Here is a 19,976-nt window from a genome sequence, read left to right on the forward strand (position 1 = left end):
GTATAAGTTTATTAATATTGAGACATCGGGAAATGTGGGCCTTTTTTTTTTTTTTTTAGTAAAAGGCGAAAGATTTATATGATCTGGGCCATGTTATTTTTTTAAATATTTTTATTGAAGTATAGTTAATGTACAGTATTATGTAGGTTATGGGTGTACAATGTAGTGATTCACAATTTTTAAAGGTTATACTCCATTTATAGTTATACAATATTGGTTACATTCTCTGTGTTGTACAGTATATCCTTGTAGCTTGTTTTATACATAATAGTTTGTACCTCTTAATTCCCTACTCTTATATTGTCCCTCCCCCCCTTCCTCTCCCCACTGGTAACCACTAGTTTGTTCTCTATATCTGTGAGTCTGCTTCTTTTTTGTTATTTTTACTAGTTTGCTGTATTATTTTGGATTCCACATATAAGTGATATCATACAGTATTTGTCTTTCTCAGACTTACTTCACTTAGAATAATGCCCTCCAAGTCCATCCATGCTATTGCAAATGGAAAAATTTTCATTCTTTTTTATGGCCAAGTAATGTTCCATTGTGTATGTATACACACACACACACACACACACACACACACACACACCCATATCCTCTTTATCCATTTATCTGTCGATGGACACTTGGTTTGCTTCCGTATCTTGGCAATTATAAATAGTGCTGTTATGAATAATAGTGCATGTATCTTTTTGAATTAGTGTTTTTGGGGTTTTTTTTGATATATACCCAGGAATTTAATTGCTGGGTCATATGGTAGTTCTATTTTTAATTTTTTGAGACACCTCCATAATGTTTTCCACAATGGCTGTACCAATTTACATTCTCAACAACGGTGTACTAGGGTTCTCTTTTCTTCACATCCTCACCAACATTTGTTATTTGTGTTCTTTTTGATGGTAGTCATTCTGACACATGTGAGGTGAAATCTCATTGTGGTTTTGATTTGCATTTTCCTGATGTTCAGCGATGTTGAGCATCTTTTCATGTGCCTGCTGGCTGTCTGCATGTCCTCTTTGGAGAAATGTCTATACAGGTTTTCTGCCTAATTTTTTTTAACCAGGTTGTTTGTTTTTTTGATATTGAGTTGTATGAGCTGTTTATATATTTTGGATATTAATCCCTTATTGATCATATCATTTGCAAATATTTTCTTCCATTCAGTAGGTTGTCTTTTCATTTTGTTATGGTTTCCTTTGCTGTGCACCATGTTATCTTAAATCCTATGAGTGAGCTCTTAGAGGTGATTGCTGGCCCCAGCTGAGTTTTATCTCTTGACTACTGCCTCCAACTATATCTAAATACCTGAGTCTCTCTTTCTTATTACCTTTCAGTTGTCTTTGTTAGAACTATCACTCTCCAGAATTATTGCATTTACCATTGCTCATTTATATTTTGGGGTTTCTTAAATGAAATTGTTAGTTCTTTAAATAACCCTTAAGTAACTTCTCTTTGAGACGTCTCTAGGAAGTCTTGAGATTCTCTGAAGTGTTTGTCATTGGCTGGGAGTCAGTGCAGTAGAGCTTGGAATTCCAGGAAAAGTTAGCCCTTTTAGAAAACTACATCTTTATTCCACATGAGTACATTACTTGAGAAGAAAAGGAATGGAATTCTGTTTTCTTTTTTCATCCTGTGTGTGCTCTAATCCTTCCAAATGATGTGCCTATAGAAAACATTTTGTCTCTTTCAAAATATCAATAGTGTGTGAAGTGGAAGAGGATATGGAGATCTTTCATCCAGTCATGTGTTTATTGATGTTCCATTGAATACGTTGTCATGCGCAAATATATAAGTAGGTGCTAGAGATCTAAAGATAAATATGACTCTCCACAGCTTTCAGAAAGCTTGCAGTCTTAATGGGAGAGACAGTGGCACAGAGCTATATGCTATACTAATTCATAAAAGTATTCCTGGGGTCTCATAGGAATACCCTTATGGGGCACTGTACCCAGCAGGGACACCATCTGAAAGCAAGAGTTCTTAATTTTGCATAACAGGACTCTTCGGGGATCTGGTAAACTCTAAGGATATTCATGTTGGGGTGGTTGTGGATTAAAGTGGTATTATAATATACTGGAATTTTGCCTGATGATTCAGGGAGCCTCCACCAGACCTGTTGCTGCCCATGAAGAAAGGCCCAGAGAGATACGTATACACAAAGAGAGAAGTTCAAACCAGAGCACTTGGGACAGTAAACAGGGGTCTAAAGCATTTAAATCATGCAATTTTGAAATATTTATTGATCGAAAAATTGGTTTTACTGTATTGGTGAACCCATACTATAATTACATTCAAAACCCTTTTAGAAAACCAAATTTATTCTAAAAATTCAAATAACATATCTGTGTATAGTAAAGCAAATAATTTAAAATTGATTATCTGAGTGATTTTGCCTATTCTGGTAAACACATAGTATTAAATTTACGTCTTAATCATTTTTAAGTGTACAGTTCAGTAGTGTTAAGTATATTCACATTGTTGTGCAGTAGATCTCTAGAACTTTTTCATCTTGTGAAACCAAAACTCTATATTCATTAAACATGAATTCTCAGTCCTCCTCTCCCTAGCCCTTGCTTTACACTAATAATTCTCAGCCATGGTTTTTGATAAGAATTACTTGAGGACTTCTTAAAGGGCTTTGCTGATCCTAAGCCTCACCCCGAAGATTCTGATCCAGTTGGTCTAGGTTCTGCCTTGGGCCTTAGCATCAGTTTAAAAGCTTCTGCGGTTATTCTGATGTATAGCTAGAGCCAGTGCATTACAACAAGCAGCAAATCAGCTTGACCATTTCAGGGGACATGTCTTCACAGACTTCTCTTTGTCATCTTTCTGTTCACAGTGTAATAATGCCGTTATTTCCCAAGCTTTCATGTATATACAAATCACCTGAGGATCTTGTTCAACTCTACATTCTGATTTAGCAGGTCTAGAGTGGGACCTGAGACTGCATGTCTAACATGCAGTGATATTGATGCTTCTGGTTCATGGGTCACACTCTGAAAGGCAAGGTGATAAGCAACTTTATGGTATTGTCAAAGTCAAGACTTTTGTGTTGGGGAAAATTCAAGTTTCCAAATATCATCTTGTTGTCATTCCATAAAATCCTCACAGTCTGATGTGTTTTCTGGATGGCTAACTACAAGGTCATCCATCTCTGCTGGCATTGTGCTTCCATTGATGTAAATCCTACCCAAAAGTATATTGCCCTGCATTATCCCAACATCTTTGGTGATGAAAGGAAAACCAAGGAATACATAAGCTTAATCTTACTTTCTTCTTTGACATTTCCCACTTTAGGTTATCTTCCATATCTTATGTCCATAATCATTGTGGAAAGGTGTCTTTTCTTTAATTCGTAACCATGAAGAATTATTCCGAATACTGAAACAATGGAAAGATAATGATTGTACATTGCCAGATGACACCCTTTATCCATTAGGACTTATATTAAAGGAACGTCCGACTCAAAACAAACTTACCAGTGAAGGAGATGTCATGGTTATTGTAACTGGTGGGAGGTGTGCAAGCTTGAGATGGTTTAATTAGGCAGCTCAGCAGGATATTAAGGTGTACACGTCTACACACCACTCTGTCCAGAGGGAGAAAGCTTACAGAAGAGTGAGGAACATCTCCCCCTCATGTCTTACTACCCACATTCAGTCCTGAAATGGTCTATGGTCATTGAATATCCTGTAGTGATTGGCTTAGGCCTGAGTTATGAGAGAGAGACCTCACTGCTTCCTGTTTAGTACTACCTAAATGTTTTTACGTAGGTATTTGTTATGGGTTGAATTGTGTCCTCCCCCCATCCACCCCAAGGTACGTTGAGGTCCTAATCCTTAGTACCTCAGAATGTGACTTAGTTTGGAAATAGAGTTGTTACAGATGTGATCAGTTGAGATGAGGTCATACGGGAGTAGGGTGGGCCCCTACTCCAGTATGACTGGTGTCCTTATAGGAAGATGTGAAGACAGAGACAGGGAGAATGCAGTGTGACAATGTAGGCAGAGATTGGAGTTACATAGCTACAAGCTGAGGAATGCCACAGGTTACCAGCAAGCCACCAGAAACTTAGAGGGCGCAAGGAAGGATTCCCCTACAGATTTCAGAGGGAGCATGACGCTGCCTACACCTCGATTTCCGACTTCTAACATCCAGAACTGTGAAACAGATTTCTGTTGTTTTAAACCACTGAGTTTGTGGCATTTTGTTTCCGCAGCCCTAGGAAACTAATACAACACTTATCCATTACGTTAGTTTTAAATATTAAAAAATCAAGAGTGTATTGGAGGAAGGAGGGCAGGTTATTATAAAGGCAGTGAAAAGTACAACAGCATGATGTTTGCATAGGACTGTTAAGCCGATGGTTGTTAGTGTTAAAGTATTGGGTTGGCCCAAAAGTTCGTTTGGGTTTTTCCATAAGATGTTACAGGAAAACCCGAACGACCCTTTCTGGCCAATCCAATATAAGATTCTGTCATCATCTTTCCATTGTTTCAGTGTTCCTTCAGCGACTTCCCATTACTTTTAGAATAAAGACCAGAATCCATATGTGACATGTGAGGTCCAGTGTCACCTAGTCTTCCTCACGAGCCTAGCTAGGATTCTGCTCCTGTCCCCATGGGCGCTAGTCACCGATAGCCCATCAGTTCTTCAAGCACAGCCTGTGCTTCCCACCTCATATTCTGCACATGCTCTTCCCATTATCTGTGCTGCTCTCTCTTCATTCCTGCTCTTCATTCACCTAGTTTCATGCCCATTCATCCTTCAGATCTCAGTTCTTAATTCACTTCCTCGTGGAAACCTCTGACCTTCGAGGACTAGGCCAAGTTCCCCTGGTGTGTAGTTTTGTAGTACACCGTACTTCTTTCCAGGTACTATAATTGTAATTTAATAGCTAACTAATTATAGGCAGGTACTATAGTTAACTCCAATTTGAAATCAAGGCTGTTGACTCCAAAATTTAAAACCCCCAATACGCTTAACTTCCTTATGGGCAGGGCCCATTTTCTTTTTTTTTTTTTTAAACATCTTTATTGGAGTATAATTGCTTTACAGTGGTGTGTTAGTTTCTGCTTCACAACAAAATGAATCAGTTATATATATACATATGTTCCCATTTCTCTTCCCGCTCTTGATCACCTTTTTATCCCATCTGGCATAGTACTTTGCACATAACTGGTAATTAACTAATATTAGTGTAAATTTTTTAAAAAGAAAACGTTAATGAATGAAATGTAGTTTTAACAAATTCAAGTAAAGAGCCAACCTTGGTGTGTTTGTGTGGTACTAGGGGATTTCCATATCACAGACCACATTAGGAAGCTTGTACTTAATTCTTCCATCCGTGGTTCCCAGACTTTGATCATGTGAGCAGGTGTAATTTTAAAAATTGAGACCAGCATAGATTTGACATCTTTCTGTTTTACCACGTAAAATTCATGTTAAGAGATGGCACCCATGCCACCATCATTTCAGAAAACATAATATATTGGTGCTAAATATATAATCATAGAATGCAGATAATTTAAACTGAATAAATTTGGTTTCATAAAAAAATCACCATGTTTATTTTTTCTCAGTCTCATTGTGCAACACACCAGTGGAAACTTAGGGACTGGCACTCGTCAGTGGATCAGTGTTTAGGGATCGCAGACGGGAAGTTTTGAAGGAATTTATGTTGGCATGTGGCACAGCTTGATTTTTATTTTACATATATATAGTCTTGTTAGCTGTTTGGAGGCTGGATTGTAAGGGACAAAGAGTAGATTTAAAAATAGCAACAAGGAGATTGCTAGAGTCGTCTAGGCACGAGATGATGAAGTATTGGTTTAAATTGGCAAAGGTAAAAATGAAGAAGTATATTGCAGAGATATTTAGGATGTATGGTCAACAGGACTTAGTTTTTGAGTTTTTAATGATTCCTAAAAGGTGGGGAATCACAGTCACTGGAGTTGTGTGTGTAAACACACACACACATGCCTAGACTTGCCCTAGACCTGAATCAGAATGGTCAAGGGTAGAAGCTGGCTGTATGCTTTTTTAAAAGCTACAAGTATAATTCTGATGTTCACCATCAGAATAAAAACTATGGATAGATGGTCAGCAGACCAAGTGGGAGTACTCAAGGAATACTCCCAGGTTTTTATTGTGGGTTAATGATAAAATTTAGGGAAAAGAGTAGTTTGAACTCCTTCAATGAATCTATTACATTTTAGGAAAACAGTTTTTTATTAAATGGACTGAACTCAGTGAAGGCAATCTTTTTTCCCTACTCTCAAACAGTGTTTCTCACACATCCCTATAGCTTCTCTGCTACTTCTGGGTACTGAAGAGCAGTCCCATTTTCAAGTATTGAAAAGTTCATTTCAATCTATTATCTGTGAAATGAGACTATATAAGAAAGCAGATACAGCATAATTACAGTAACAACAAAAAAATGCCCATAACAAGAAATGTGCAAGACGTGAATGAAGAAAACATTTAAATACTACTAAAGGATCCTCCCCTCCAAAAAGAAAACATAAATAGTAACACATTATTTTAAGGTAGAAACTCAGTGTCATTAAGTTGTCAGTTCTCTCTATGTTTGTTTATGGATATAACCCAATCCCAATAAAAATACCAATAGATTTTCTTTGGAACAAGTTATCTTGATTCTAAAGTTCTTGTGGAAAAATCTGCAAGCCAGAAAGGTCATGAAAACTCTGAAAAGGAAAGCATGGTGGCAAGTGGAGAGTCACCCTACTGGATATTAAGATATGTAGTAAAATATCAATAAGTAAAAGTGTGTTTCTAGTGCACACATAGACACACACCAGAATAGAACAGAATAGAAAGTTCAGAAATAGAACAAAATGCATATGAGAATTTGTACATTATAATGACAGCATTCCACTTCATTGAGTAAAGGATGGTCTTAGGGAATCCAAATAGCCATCTGGGGAAGACAAGGGAGAATGTGCCCATTACCAGGATCAAAGTTTCAAGTATAAAAAAAGGTAACAAAAAAGATGAAAATAAGTAATAACTTCCATGTTAACTTAGAGTGGGAAAGACTTAACCAATCTATTTCACAAATTCCAGAAGCCATAAAATTCAGTCACATAGAAAGAAAAAATCAAAACATCTTTATTAAAAAATAAAGTCAAAAGACAAGATAATATGGGGAAAACATTATTTGTGACATAGCTCAAAATAAGGACTAGTATCTGCAATACAGAGGAAATGTCTTGAAAATGGTAAAGGGAAAATGTCAGTAGAAAAAAAGGGCAAAGATAAAAAACTAATGGAAAAGGAGATGCAAATAAAGATTTAACAACATGTGCAACTTCACAAAAGCAAAAAGAATCTGCATCAATAAAACCGACTTTGACAGCTTTCAGCTCTGTGGTATTGGGAAACTGTTTGGATGTATATGTGGTTTCAGCAAGCCTAAACCTTGAAATGCATGCTGTAAAGAACGTTCAGACTGGTAGGAAATTTTGTACATAAAATTCAAAGTGTAACTGAAAATAACAAATACCCTTAGTGACAAAACCAAAAACCCTGGACTTTCATGTAGCGGTGAAATGAAATGTGTTGCCACAGGCCCACTCTCCCACTAGACAAAATTGGATACACTACGAAAATCACATTTTAAGGGGTTCAGAGAGCTGTGGAAACAAAGGACTGGACGAACTGAACTTACAGAAAAGGGAAAACTGTTACAAAGTGATTTGATAATTGCCAGCCCTTTGTTTATTTGGGGGCAGGATGTAGATCAGGCTTGTTCCAGGCAAAGGGCTTCTGCTTGAGGACAGAGAAGTCAGAAGCCTTTTAGCAGTTGCATAGTACTGTGGTGACAAATTGAAATATTAAGGGACCCTAAATGCACACAGTTTTCACCTTGGGATATTTTCATTGTTCTGTAGCTGTACAGGAAATGGTGGAGTTAGCACAGAAACTTCTAAAAGACAGACTGAGGTATCTTTCAGTTGCACAGTGCCGCGAGAGAGGAGCTCTTCTTCAAACACAGTGAGTTTTCTCTTAAAGACGTTTGCCAGGTTTTAAAGCTGCGTGAAGTAGGAGGCTAAAGGAGGCTGAAAACCTCTGAAGGTCAGAACTGTCTGTTAGCTTCTAGGGGTGAGGAGATCTGTATTTCCACAATCTACGAACAGGAACATACCAGAAGGAGATAGAGTCTTACTAAACTTACAGTATATTCCTGATCAAGCTCAATTTCTGACTGGATAGAGTTTATTAGCTACTCCCCTTAACAGCCTAATGAAATAAAAGGGAAACCTCTTTTCTGTGAAACTTCTGTGGTTCTTCTATACATACTACCTGGCACACAGTAACATTTCTAGATGTGTAAAAAGGTCAGACTGGCAATTAAGAGGGAAAAAAATAGATGCAGATCCATAGATGTTGCTGATACTGAAGTTCGCTGATAAGAACTCAAATATGTTATATAATATATTCTAAATAGAGGAAAAGGACAAAATAGGTGAAAAGAATGGAAAATCTAAAACACTTGGAATGTTTAAACAATAATCAGGGCTTCCCTGGTGGTGCAGTGCTTAAGAATCGGCCTGCCAATGCAGGGGACACGGGTTTGAGCCCTGGTCCGGGAAGATCCCACAAGCCGTGGAGCAACTAAGCCCATGAGCCACAACTACTGAGTCTGCGCTCTAGAGCCCGCGAGCCACAGCTACTGAGCCTGTGCTCTAGAGCCCGTGAGCCACAACTACTGAGCCCATGGACCTAGAGCCCATGCTCCTCAGCAAGAGAAGCCACCACAATGAGAAGCCCACGCACTGCAACAGAGTAGCATCTGCTCACTGCAACTAGAGAAAGCCCGCGCACAGCAACAAAGACCCAATGCAGCCAAAAATAAGATAAATTAAAAAACCACACTATTCACTTTATTAAAAAAAATCAAATAGAAAGTTTAGAACTGAAAAAGGCAGTATCTAGGGACTTCCCTGGTGGTCCAGTGGTTAAGACTGTGTTTCCCCTGCAGCAGGTGCAAGTTCGATCCTTGGTCAGGGAACTAAGTTCCCACATGCCGCATGGCCAAAAAATTTTTTTTAAAAAGGCAGTATCTAAAAGTTACAATGCAATGTATGAATTTGGCAGCAGAGGGGACATACCAAAATGTAGGATTAGTGAACTGGGATATGGGTCAATAAAAAATGCTCAAACTGAAGCAGAGAAAGAAAGGGTGGAAGAAAGAAAGTATAAGAGACATGTAATACATACTCAAATGATTTAACATTCATGTAATCAAAATTCTGGAGGAAAAGAAGAAGGAGAATGGGGCAAAAGCAATATTTGAAGAGATAATAGTTGAGAATTTGTTCAAAACTGGTGAAAGACATCAACCCAGGGACTCAAGAAGCAAGTAGGAAACTGCACTTGTGTGCATCATGGACAAACAGCTGATAAAGTCAGTTAGAACATCTTAAAAGGCGTTAGAGAAGAATACATTGCCCTCAAAAGAACAAGAGTATAAACCAACAGTCAATGTCCTATCAGAAACAACTGACACCCAGAAAGCAAGGGAATTTCACCTTTAAACTGCTTATAGAACTGTTGGTGGGAATGTAAATTGATACAGCCACTATGGAGAACAGTATGGAGGTTCCTTAAAAAACTAAAAATAGAACTACCATACAACCCAGCAATCCCACTACTGGGCATATACCCTGAGAAAACCATAATTCAAAAAGAGTCATGTACCACAATGTTCATTGCAGCTCTATTTACAATAGCCAGGACATGGAAACAACCTAAGTGTCCATCATCCGATGAATGGATAAAGAAGACGTGGCACATATATACAATGGACTATTACTCAGCCATAAAAAGGAACAAAACTGAGTTATTTGTAGTGAGGTGGATGGACCTAGAGACTGTCATACAGAGTGAAGTAAGCCAGAAAGAAAAACAAATACTGTATGCTAACACATATATATGGAATCTAAAAAAAAAAATGGTCAGAAGAACCTAGGGGCAAGACGGGAATAAAGATGCAGACCTACTAGGGAATGGACTTGAGGATATGGGGAGGGGGAAGGGTGAGCTGTGACAAAGCGAGAGAGAGGCATGGGTATATATACACTACCAAATGTGAAATAGATAGCTAGTGGGAAGTAGCCATATAGCACAGGGAGATCAGCTTGATGCTTTGTGACCATGTAGAGGAGTGGGATAGGGAGTGTGGGGGGGAGGGAGACGCAAGAGGGAAGAGATATGGGGACATATGTATATGTATAACTGATTCACTTTGTTATAAAGCAGAACTGACACACCATTGTAAAGCAATTATACTCTAATAAAGATGTTTTAAAAAAAACTGCTTATAGAAAATAACAGCCTGGAATTCTAGGTATAGCAAAAATATGTTTCAAAAATGAAGATAAAATACATAAATTTTCAGACAAAGACTAAAGGATTTCATTGCCAGCAGGCATGCTCTAAAAGAAGTATTAAAGGGATTTCTCCAGGCAGGAACAAAATGGTGCTATATGGAAACATGAAAATTGCAGGAGGGAATGAAGAATGTATGTATTAAAAGATAAATAGTAAATATATATGAATAAATATTGTACAAAACAGTAATTGTCATGTCTTGAGTTTAAATTATATGTACAATTAAAATGCATGACAACAGAAGAGTGGCATTGCCAAGATTGCAGCAGGAAACCCAAGCCTCTGTCTCCCTACAAAGAACCACAATTAGCAAATCCACAAAGAAAAATGGCTCTGGGTGTGCTCAAGAGTCCACTTGAGAAGCTTCAGCAACACAGTGGCCCACAAACCTGAGAATAACTGTATAAAACAAGAGTAGGAAGAACAGTTTCATCTTGCCTGCATCATCCCAGTGCCAAGTCAACACGGCTCAGTGCCAAGAGGGAGCTCCCTGGTCCAAAATATTTCCCTTTGCTGGGAAAAGGAGAAAGGAATGAGTGATCAGCTCACCCAGGCTTTCGGGGCACTGCACAAAAGACTTGCTTGATTTCATCCTACCCAGAGACTGGCATAGCCGCGACATCTAGAGATGGCTGGGAACAAGGAAGAAGGGCAGGGGCTACCAGTATCAGCCATGCAGTGGGAGTGAACGTGGTTCCCAGTGGCCTGCTCTGCAGAGGACCCCAGTAGCCTTTGCCACTGAGGACCACGACGGCCTTCAGGATGCTGCAGAACCCCTGCAGCTTTCATCATTGAGGACCTCATCACAGACCTCAGCAGACCTCTCCACAGATGATCCCAACAGCTTTCGATGTTGAGGAAACCAATAGCAGCACAGCCACTGTGGACCCTCTACAGCGTCTGTTACTGAGGGCCCCACAGGATTTTGCATTTGCAGAGAGCAGCTACCTCAGTCCCTTCCTGTTTTCCTCTACCTTCTCCTGGTGACCTTGCTGCAGGATGCACAGGACCCGGGATCTGCACTGGCAACTAGCCACAGTCTTTGTGACTGTGTGGGTGCATAATTCCAGCTTAGGTCCATGCATTACCACCATGTGCATACCTGCAGCTAGCCCCAGTAGATGCATGAGTGCATGCCAAAGCCCAGGCACCACAGCTCCTTGTATGCCTGGAGCTGGCCCTGCATCCTTTCACTGGACCTTACTGCCATGCATGTACCTGCAGTTAGCCCCTGCAGCCACACAAGGGCATATTATATAGCCTGGAACCCTGCAGATACTTGTGTGTCCACTGATGGCCCCAGCCCCTGACATTGGCCCTTATCACTGCATGTGTACCCGCATCTGGCCTCTGACCCCACAAAGGCACCTACAGCCAGTTCCCATAGTCAAACATGCACACCACCAGCTCTGGCCAGAACTGTTACCAGTCCCACACCCTCACCTCTGGACCTGGAGGCATCACTAAGGACCCCAACATCCATTGCAGCCAGCAGACACCCTGCAGCTCTCACCACAAAGGATCCTGGAGTTGTCAACATTGTGATAAATAGTTGCCTGAGCCGATGAGACACTATTTACCCGCCAGACCCAGAGACACCACATGCCCCACACTTGGCACCTCACACCACTAGACCAAGGGCCACAGCACGCACCAGCATGCCCTGACTCACAGGTGAGGTTTGTTCCTTACTAAAATCAGTCCATAAAATCTGAAAGAGGTGACTCCTTCTTCAGATGCACAGACACATAACAACACAAGGTTACAGAGGTCATGATGAGTGGGGAAACATGACACCACCAAAGGAATAAGTAAACTTCCAGTAATTTATCCCAAAGAAATGGAGATCCACAAACTGCCTGACAAAGAATCCAAAATAACTGTTCTAAAGTTCAGAGAGCTACAAGAGGACACAGATTGGCAGTTTAACAAAATCAAGAAAATGATGCAAGAACAAAATGAGAAGTTCAACAGAGAAAACATTAAAAAGACCAAACACATTTTGGAGCTGAGGAATATAATGACTGAAATTTAAAAATGCAATAGAGGGCTTCCCTGGTGGCCCAGTGGTTGAGAGTCCGCCTGCCCATGCAGGGGACACGGGTTCGTGCCGCGGTCTGGGAGGATCCCACGTGCCGTGGAGTGGCTGGGCCCGTGAGCCATGGCCGCTGAGGCTGCGCGTCTGGAGCCTGTGCTCTGCAACGGGAGAGGCCACAGCAGTGAGAGGCCCGCGTACTGCAAAAAAAAAAAAAAAAAAAAAATGCAATAGAGAGCTTCAACAGCAGACTTGGGCAAAAGAAGAGCGAATCAGTGAATTAGAAGACACTTCATTTGAAATTATCCAGTCAGAGGAGAAAAAAGAATGAAAAGGAGTGAAGAAAGCCTACAGGACAACATCAAGCCAAATGATATTCACATTATAGAAATCATAGAAGGAAAAGAGAGAAAGGAACAGAATGCTTATTTAAAGAAATAATGGCCAAAAGCCTCCCAAATCTGGGGAAAGATATGGATGTCCAGGTACATAAAGGTCAAAAGTCCTCAATCAGGTTCAACCCAACTAAGATTTCACTGAGACACATTGTAATAAAACTGAAAATCAAAGACAGAGCATCTTTCTAGAGAAAGGAAGATCAGCAAGAGAAAATAAGCTCATTACATACAAGAGAAATCACATCCCCACTCCCACTCCCCAACATAAGTAGATTTCTGAGCAGAAATCTTGCAGGCCAGGAGAGAGTGGGATGATATATTCAAATAGCTAAAAGAAAAAAAAAAGCCAGCTGAGAATACTTTGCCCAGCAAAGTTGAAATTCAGGAATGAAGGAGAGAGAATTACACTCCTAGGCAAACAAAAGCTGAAGGAGTTCATCACAACTAGACATACTTTACAAGAAAGCTAAAGGAAATTCTTCAAGTTGAAAAGAAAGAGTGCTAAGTAGTAACATGAAATCATATGAAAGTATAAAACTTACCAGTCAGGGGCTTCCCTGGTGGCGCAGTGGTTAAGAATCTGCCTGCCAATGCAGGGGACGTGGGTTCGAGCACTGGTCTGGGAAGATCCCACAACTGGCTTTCTCCAGTTGCGGCGAGTGGGGGCCACTCTTCATCGCGGTGCGCGGGCCTCTCACTGTCACGGCCTCTCCCATTGTGGAGCACAGGCTCCAGACGCGCAGGCTCAGTAGTTGTGGCTCATGGGCCTAGCCGCTCCGCGTCATGTGGGACCTTCCCGGAGCGGGGCACGAACCCGTGTCCCCTGCATCGGCAGGCGGACTCTCAACCACTGCGCCACCAGGGAAGCCCTATGTGGCTTTATTTTAATAACCACTGAGGGAAAGAACTCACATGTCCTTCGATAGGAAAACAGGTAAACAAATTGTGGTATAATATCCCTACTATGGAATATTACTCAGAAATAAAAAAGAACAATGACATGGATTAATCTCATAAACAATGTTGTATGGAACAAAAACAAGCAAATACTTCATGATTTCATTTATATGAAGTTCTAAAACATAAAATTAATCCAGGGACTTCCCTGGTGGCGCAGTGGTTAGGAATCCACCTGCCAGTGCAGGGGACACGGGTTTGAGCCCTGGTCCAGGAAGATCCCACATGCCACAGAGCAACTAAGCCCGTGTGCCACAACTACTGAGCCTGCACTCTAGAGCCTGTGAACCACAACTACTGAAGCCTGCATGCCTAGAGCCTGTGCTCGGCAACAAGAGAATCCACCACAGTGAGAAGCCCGCATGCCGCAACGAAGACCCAACGCAGCGAAAAATTAAAAAATATATAATAATAATAATAATGAATTAATCCATGAATAGGGAAGATGTTATCTGGAAAGGGGCATGGAAATTTTCTGGGGTGATAGAAAGTTCTAAGTCTTGATTGGAGTGTTGGTTATGTAAGTGTATAATATATATTTGTTAAAAATCATCAAACTATACCTTTAAAGTCTGTGTATCTTATTTTAGTAAATTTACCTTGATAAAAAAAATATTGCCAAAACAACAACTTAAGGAAAGAGTAGTAAAAATTTTATTAATTAAAAAGAAGGCAATGGCACAAGATTGTAAATCAACTATACTTCAATTAAAAAAAAAAGGGCAAGTGAAAAGGGAAAAGGGAACATAAACCAGATGGGCCAAATAGAAAAGAAATAGTAAGATGGCAGATATAAATCCAACGATAACAGTAATTACATTTAATGTACATGGATTGAATATTCCAGGTAAAAGTTACAAGTTGTTAGTGTTATTTGTATATTTCTTACTTTAGATTTGTCTGTCTTACATACAAGAGATATACTTTAAATAGATACAGAAAGGTGAATAGTAAAAGGGGGGACAAAGGTATAACATGCCAACATTAAGCCAGAGCAGGCTAGCATAGTGATATTAATCTGCAGACAGTAAGAATAGACTAATTTTTCAGGTTCCATGTTGTCTAGAAACTACAGAATATACCCAGATATAAAGTTAACACCAAATATCATGTGATGCCCATTTTCACAGTGAAAAACTACCATGGTTCAGATTTGTGGAGATCATTCAGGTAAAAAGAGCAAGCAACATTTTGCAGTCATAAGAGGGAAGCAAACCTAGAAATATAGTTAATGGGAATTTTCTAGAGTTTGTAAAACTGGGAGAATCATTTCCCTCAACCACACACTTGGCTTCAGGAGGGTTCAGACCAAAAATTAATACCAGAATCCTGTGAATTATTTGCAATGAGTATGAAGTCTTATGGTAAAGTTTACTATTTTGTGAACTCTGCATGGAATGGCTCATTGTAGGTTTAATTACTCTCAGCTAATCATGCATGTTATTCTTATTTTAGGAAACAGTCTGGATTCAAATCTGGGATCCACCACTTAGTAGCTAGGAACATTAGGCTAGTTACTTAACCTCCACGGGCCTTGGTTTTTGTCTGGAACTCAGCTGAGCTGGAGAGAGCTGAGCTGCCAGGTGTCAAAGTAGCTGATTAAGACAGCCAGCCAAAATAAAAGTACTGAATAGCATTCAAGCATTTACTTACCTACTGTGATAGTATAAGCAAGAGCAGAGAGAGCATGGGCCCACGTGCAATGGCCCATTGGTGGAGGATGAGTTGGATCAGCACAGAGGGGTCATCTCCCTGCTGAGGGAGCCCCATACAAGAGGCTGCTGCAGTTTCATGGACCTGGGGGCTGGGGGGGGTGGGGCGGGGGGGGAGGGAGAGGGGAAGGACTCGGTGTGGAAAAGGACTGAGTCTGAGTGGAGGAGAAGTGTGTTCAAGGATCTTCTCTTCTCCCCCCTGATAAAGAGGTCTCATGGGAGGCACCAGAGGATAAGAAGGAGGCCTCTGAATGAAGGTGCCTGGGCTAGGAAGGCAGATATGCATCAGGACGCCTGCCAGGTAAAGCCTTTGTAATCGCCTCTGGTTGGGCCTGAGAAATCATGCATAGGTTTTTGGCTAGAAGCTGGACTCCTCAGTTTCAACTGTAAAATGAGGGATCATAAATGACATGATGAATATAAAATGTTTAGAACATCTGGCACATGGTAAACTCCCAATAAGTGTCTGTATTGTTATTTTAGTATTGTTAGTATTACCCCTGAGTTAAAACTTCCTGTGATGTTGTGATATATAATAAGATATATATATATATATATATATATATATATATATATATACAGTTGACCTTTGAACAACACGGGTTTGAACCTTGAGGGTCCACTTATACATGAATTTTTTTCAATAGTAAATACTACTGTACTCCGTGATCTGAGCTTGGCTGAATCCAAGGATTCAGAAACAGGGATATGGAGGGCTGACTATAAGTTACACTCTGATTTTTGACTTGGAAGAGGGTCAGCGCCCCTAACCCCTGCATTGTTCAAAGGTCAAATGTTTTGGGTCTTCATGCTCATTTCTGGCACAGAGCTCCTAAAACCCTTGGAATTTCCTGTAAAGAGAGTTACAATGGTGTGTTTTGTTATGTTAATGAGGTGACCTTTGGACTGCACTTAAGGTTGGGGGCTGGTTGTCAGTGGAGCCAGCCCTGTGATTCAGAGGGTTGGAATGTTCAGTCCCACCCTCCTGCCCCCAGGGGAAGGGAGGGGGGAGAGGGGCGGGGTGTGTGGGGGGGTGCTGGAGATTGAGTTCAGTCGCCAATGGCCAATGATTTGATCAATCATGCCTATATAATGAAGTCTCCATAAAAACCCCAAAGGACGGGGTTTGGAGAGCTTGCAGGTTGGTGAACATGCGGGAATTTGGGGAAGGTGGTGCCTGAAGAGGGCAAAGAAGCTCCGGGCTCTTTCAAATGCCCTATGCATTTCCTTCATCTGGCTGTCCCTGAGTTCTATCCTTTTATAATAATTTGGTAATCTAGGGAGTAAATGGGTCTCCTGAGTTCTGTGAGTTGCTCTAGCAAATTGATGGAACCCAAGGAGGGGTCATGGGAACCTCTGATATATAACTGGTTGGTCAAGAAGTACAGGTAATAATAACTTGGGCTCTGATATATAACTGGTTGGTCAAGAAGTACAGGTAATAATAACTTGGGCTTGCGACTGGCATCTGAAGTGGGAGGGCGGGCTGCCTTGTAGGACTGAACCCTTAACCTGTGGCATCTGATGCTGCCTCTGGGTAGATAGGCACCAGCTGGTGTCCAGAGAATTGTTTGTTGGAGGTGTGCGGAAACCACCCCCACATGTTGAAATTGGGTCCAAAAACCCGAGACTTGTAATTGCTTACTTGTAAGCAATTCCTATAAATAATTGCAGTGAAGACTCTGCTGTCTGCCCTTCCTATGCTACTGGTGAGAATAAAACAGGTAAAACTTTTCTACAAAGCCACTTTAGAATATGTATCACAGACAATAGATACTCAAACTCTTTGAGCATGGGCACTGCTAGAAATTTATAAGGAAGCAATCCAGTATGTGGGAAAAGATATATATGCTCAGAGATGATCATTGATTTCAAACAGTGAAAAAATGAGATGTCTAGCAGTAGGAAAAATGTTTTTAGAATTTGTTTCATACATGTGATGAAATGTTCTGCAACTCTTAAAAATCATTCAGTTTACTGAGATAACAGTTTTCATTGATTGGATTGGCACAAATTTAAATGTTCTTTGACAGTACCTTCTGCCATCAAGGACATGGAGAAACTGGCGCTCTTATGTTTTAAAGGTGGGAGTGCAAACAGATATATCCCTTAACCAGGCAATTTGGTGATATCTAAACGAAATTACAAATGTGTATACTCTTTGACAAATCCTACTTCTAGGAATTTATCTTAAAATATATTTGCAAACATATGTATCTGTGTGTACGTATTTACTTTGACATTGTAACGGCAAAACAGTGAAAACTGAAAGGAAGTAAAGAAATTGCATACATCCATTCAGTGGTATTCTGTGCACCTGTCAAAATGGAGTATGCCCTCTATGCAGTAATATGGAAAGATCTCAGTATATATTGTTCCATCAGTAAAGCAAGGTACAGAGCTGTGTATGGCAAATCACCTTTTGTGTTAGAATATGAAACAATATGAGTATATTTTCCTGTGTGATTGCATTTGCTTCTATCTGGAGAGATGCATAAGAAACTGGTAGGCTAAATAATGGCCCCTAAAGATACAGCCACTTCCTAATCTCTGGAACCTGTGACTATTACCTTATTTGGCAGAAGATGCGATTCAGTTAAGGAGATTTTCCTGGATTATGCAGGTGGGCTTTAAACGCCATCACAGGAGAGGCAGACAGTGATTACAGACACCAAAGAGAAGGCAGTGTGACCATGGAGACGGAGAATAGAGTGGCGCAGCCGCAGTCAAAGGACGCCAGCAGCCATTAGAAGCTGGAGGAGGCAAGGAACAGGGTCTCCCCTAGAGCGTCTCCAGCGAGCGCGGCCCTGCTGACACCTTCATTTCTCCTCGGTGACACTAAATTCAGACTTCTGGCCTCCAGAAATTTGAGAGAATACGTTTCTGTTAAGCCACCAAGTTTGTGGTAATTTGTTACAGTGGCCATAAGAAACTCATTTGGAAACTGATAAAAATAATTACCTCTTATGAAGAATTAGGTGATTGAAACAGAGGTGGGAGTAAGATTTTTCACTGATAATCTTTTTATACTGTTTATTTTGTCGAATGAGATGAGTACATTTACATTTAAAATGTAAACTGTAGGGCTTCCCTGGTGGCGCAGCGGTTAAGAATCCGCCTGCCAATGCAGGGGATACGGGTTCGATCCCTGGTCCGGGAAGATCTCACATGCCGCGGAGCAACTAAGCCCGTATGCCACAACTACTGAGCCTGTGGTCTAGAGCCCGCGAGCCACAACTACCGAAGCCCACGCGCCTAGAGCCCGTGCTCCGCAACAAGAGAAGCCACTGCAATGAGAAGCCCATGCACCACAACAAAGAGTAGCCCCCTCTCTTTGCAACTAAAGCCCACGTGCAGCAATGAAGACCCAACGCAGCCAAAAATAAATAAATAAAATAACTAAATTTAAAAAAATGTAAACTGTAAATCTCTCCTTTAATACAAAGATTTCCTTCTCTTCTCAGCTCAGGCTGGGCCCTCAGTTCTGCAGACCGGCGGTGAGGAAGAGGACTAGACTGTATCCGGACCTCACGCGCTCAGCTGTCCAGGCTGGCTCCTGACGTGGAGATTCAAGGCAAGGAGCAGTCCCTCCGGATTGGCCTTAGCACAGTCTGGCTGTTGGTACCTCTGTCCCAGCAGCCTGCCCGACTGAAGGCTCTTCATTTCAAGGCTTGTTTGTGTGAGCTATTCAGAGATCCTCCTGGAGGCGTTGGCCCTGCTGCATTCCATGACCAGGGTGAGAAATGACTTCCTATAATTTCCCTTTAACTCCTCTCCCTTTGAATCTTGGGAAGCAGGTACGGAGTTCTCACATATTTTCCCACACTGAATAATGGGTGCCTTCCCCTCTTATATTTACATCACCAAAGGAGTTCTGTAGCTTTTATAGAACAATGAAGATCATTTCAGGGATACCACCCACCATGGGCACTCCATTCAATATCTGCCTTAACAGGCAATCTATTACACAAGCAGCCACAAAGTTCTGCCCTTTTGAATGCCAAAATGTTTCTCAGTTCCATTCATTTGCCTCACCACCACCTTGTTCAGGCCACATCTTTCACCTGGGTTATGGTGGCGGCTTCCTGACGTTGCCTGCTTTGAATTGCTCTGTTCCAGTCCATTCTCCAAACAGTAAGCAGAAGACCCTTTGGAAACGCGAATCAGATCATGTCACCTCCTTGTTCAAAACAAGTCAGATGTTTCCCATTGACCTCCTAGTGAACCCCTTAACATGATTTTACATGATCGTTGTGATCTACATACTTCTTCAGCTTTACGTGTCATCGTCCTCTGCCTCTGCCACTGCTTACCAGTCCCTTCCCTTCTTTCCTAATCCTATCCTCCCATCTCCCCAAAGGAGTTTCTTGTTGCCTCCTTGACCCCCTTGACCTAAGGTTGAAGGAGGAGAGAATGACCCCACGAGGAAGAAAACGAAAATACCAGGATGTTCTC

At 41.0% G+C, this 19,976-nt stretch overlaps 1 protein-coding gene across 1 annotated transcript in view; it reads left to right on the plus strand.

Annotated features, from left to right (window-relative positions):
* Nucleotides 1-19,081, plus strand: part of FANCB (FA complementation group B) — a 56,121-nt gene extending 37,040 nt beyond the window's left edge. Inside the window, exon 11 of the mRNA XM_060137383.1 lies at nt 18,986-19,081. Within this exon, the coding sequence (XP_059993366.1) occupies nt 18,986-19,081 (96 nt within the window). The remainder of the gene's footprint in view (nt 1-18,985) is intronic.
* Nucleotides 19,082-19,976: the final 895 nt, after the last annotated feature.

This window comes from Lagenorhynchus albirostris, chromosome X (assembly GCF_949774975.1).
Source record: "Lagenorhynchus albirostris chromosome X, mLagAlb1.1, whole genome shotgun sequence".
In the NCBI taxonomy this organism is placed as follows: domain Eukaryota; kingdom Metazoa; phylum Chordata; class Mammalia; order Artiodactyla; family Delphinidae; genus Lagenorhynchus; species Lagenorhynchus albirostris.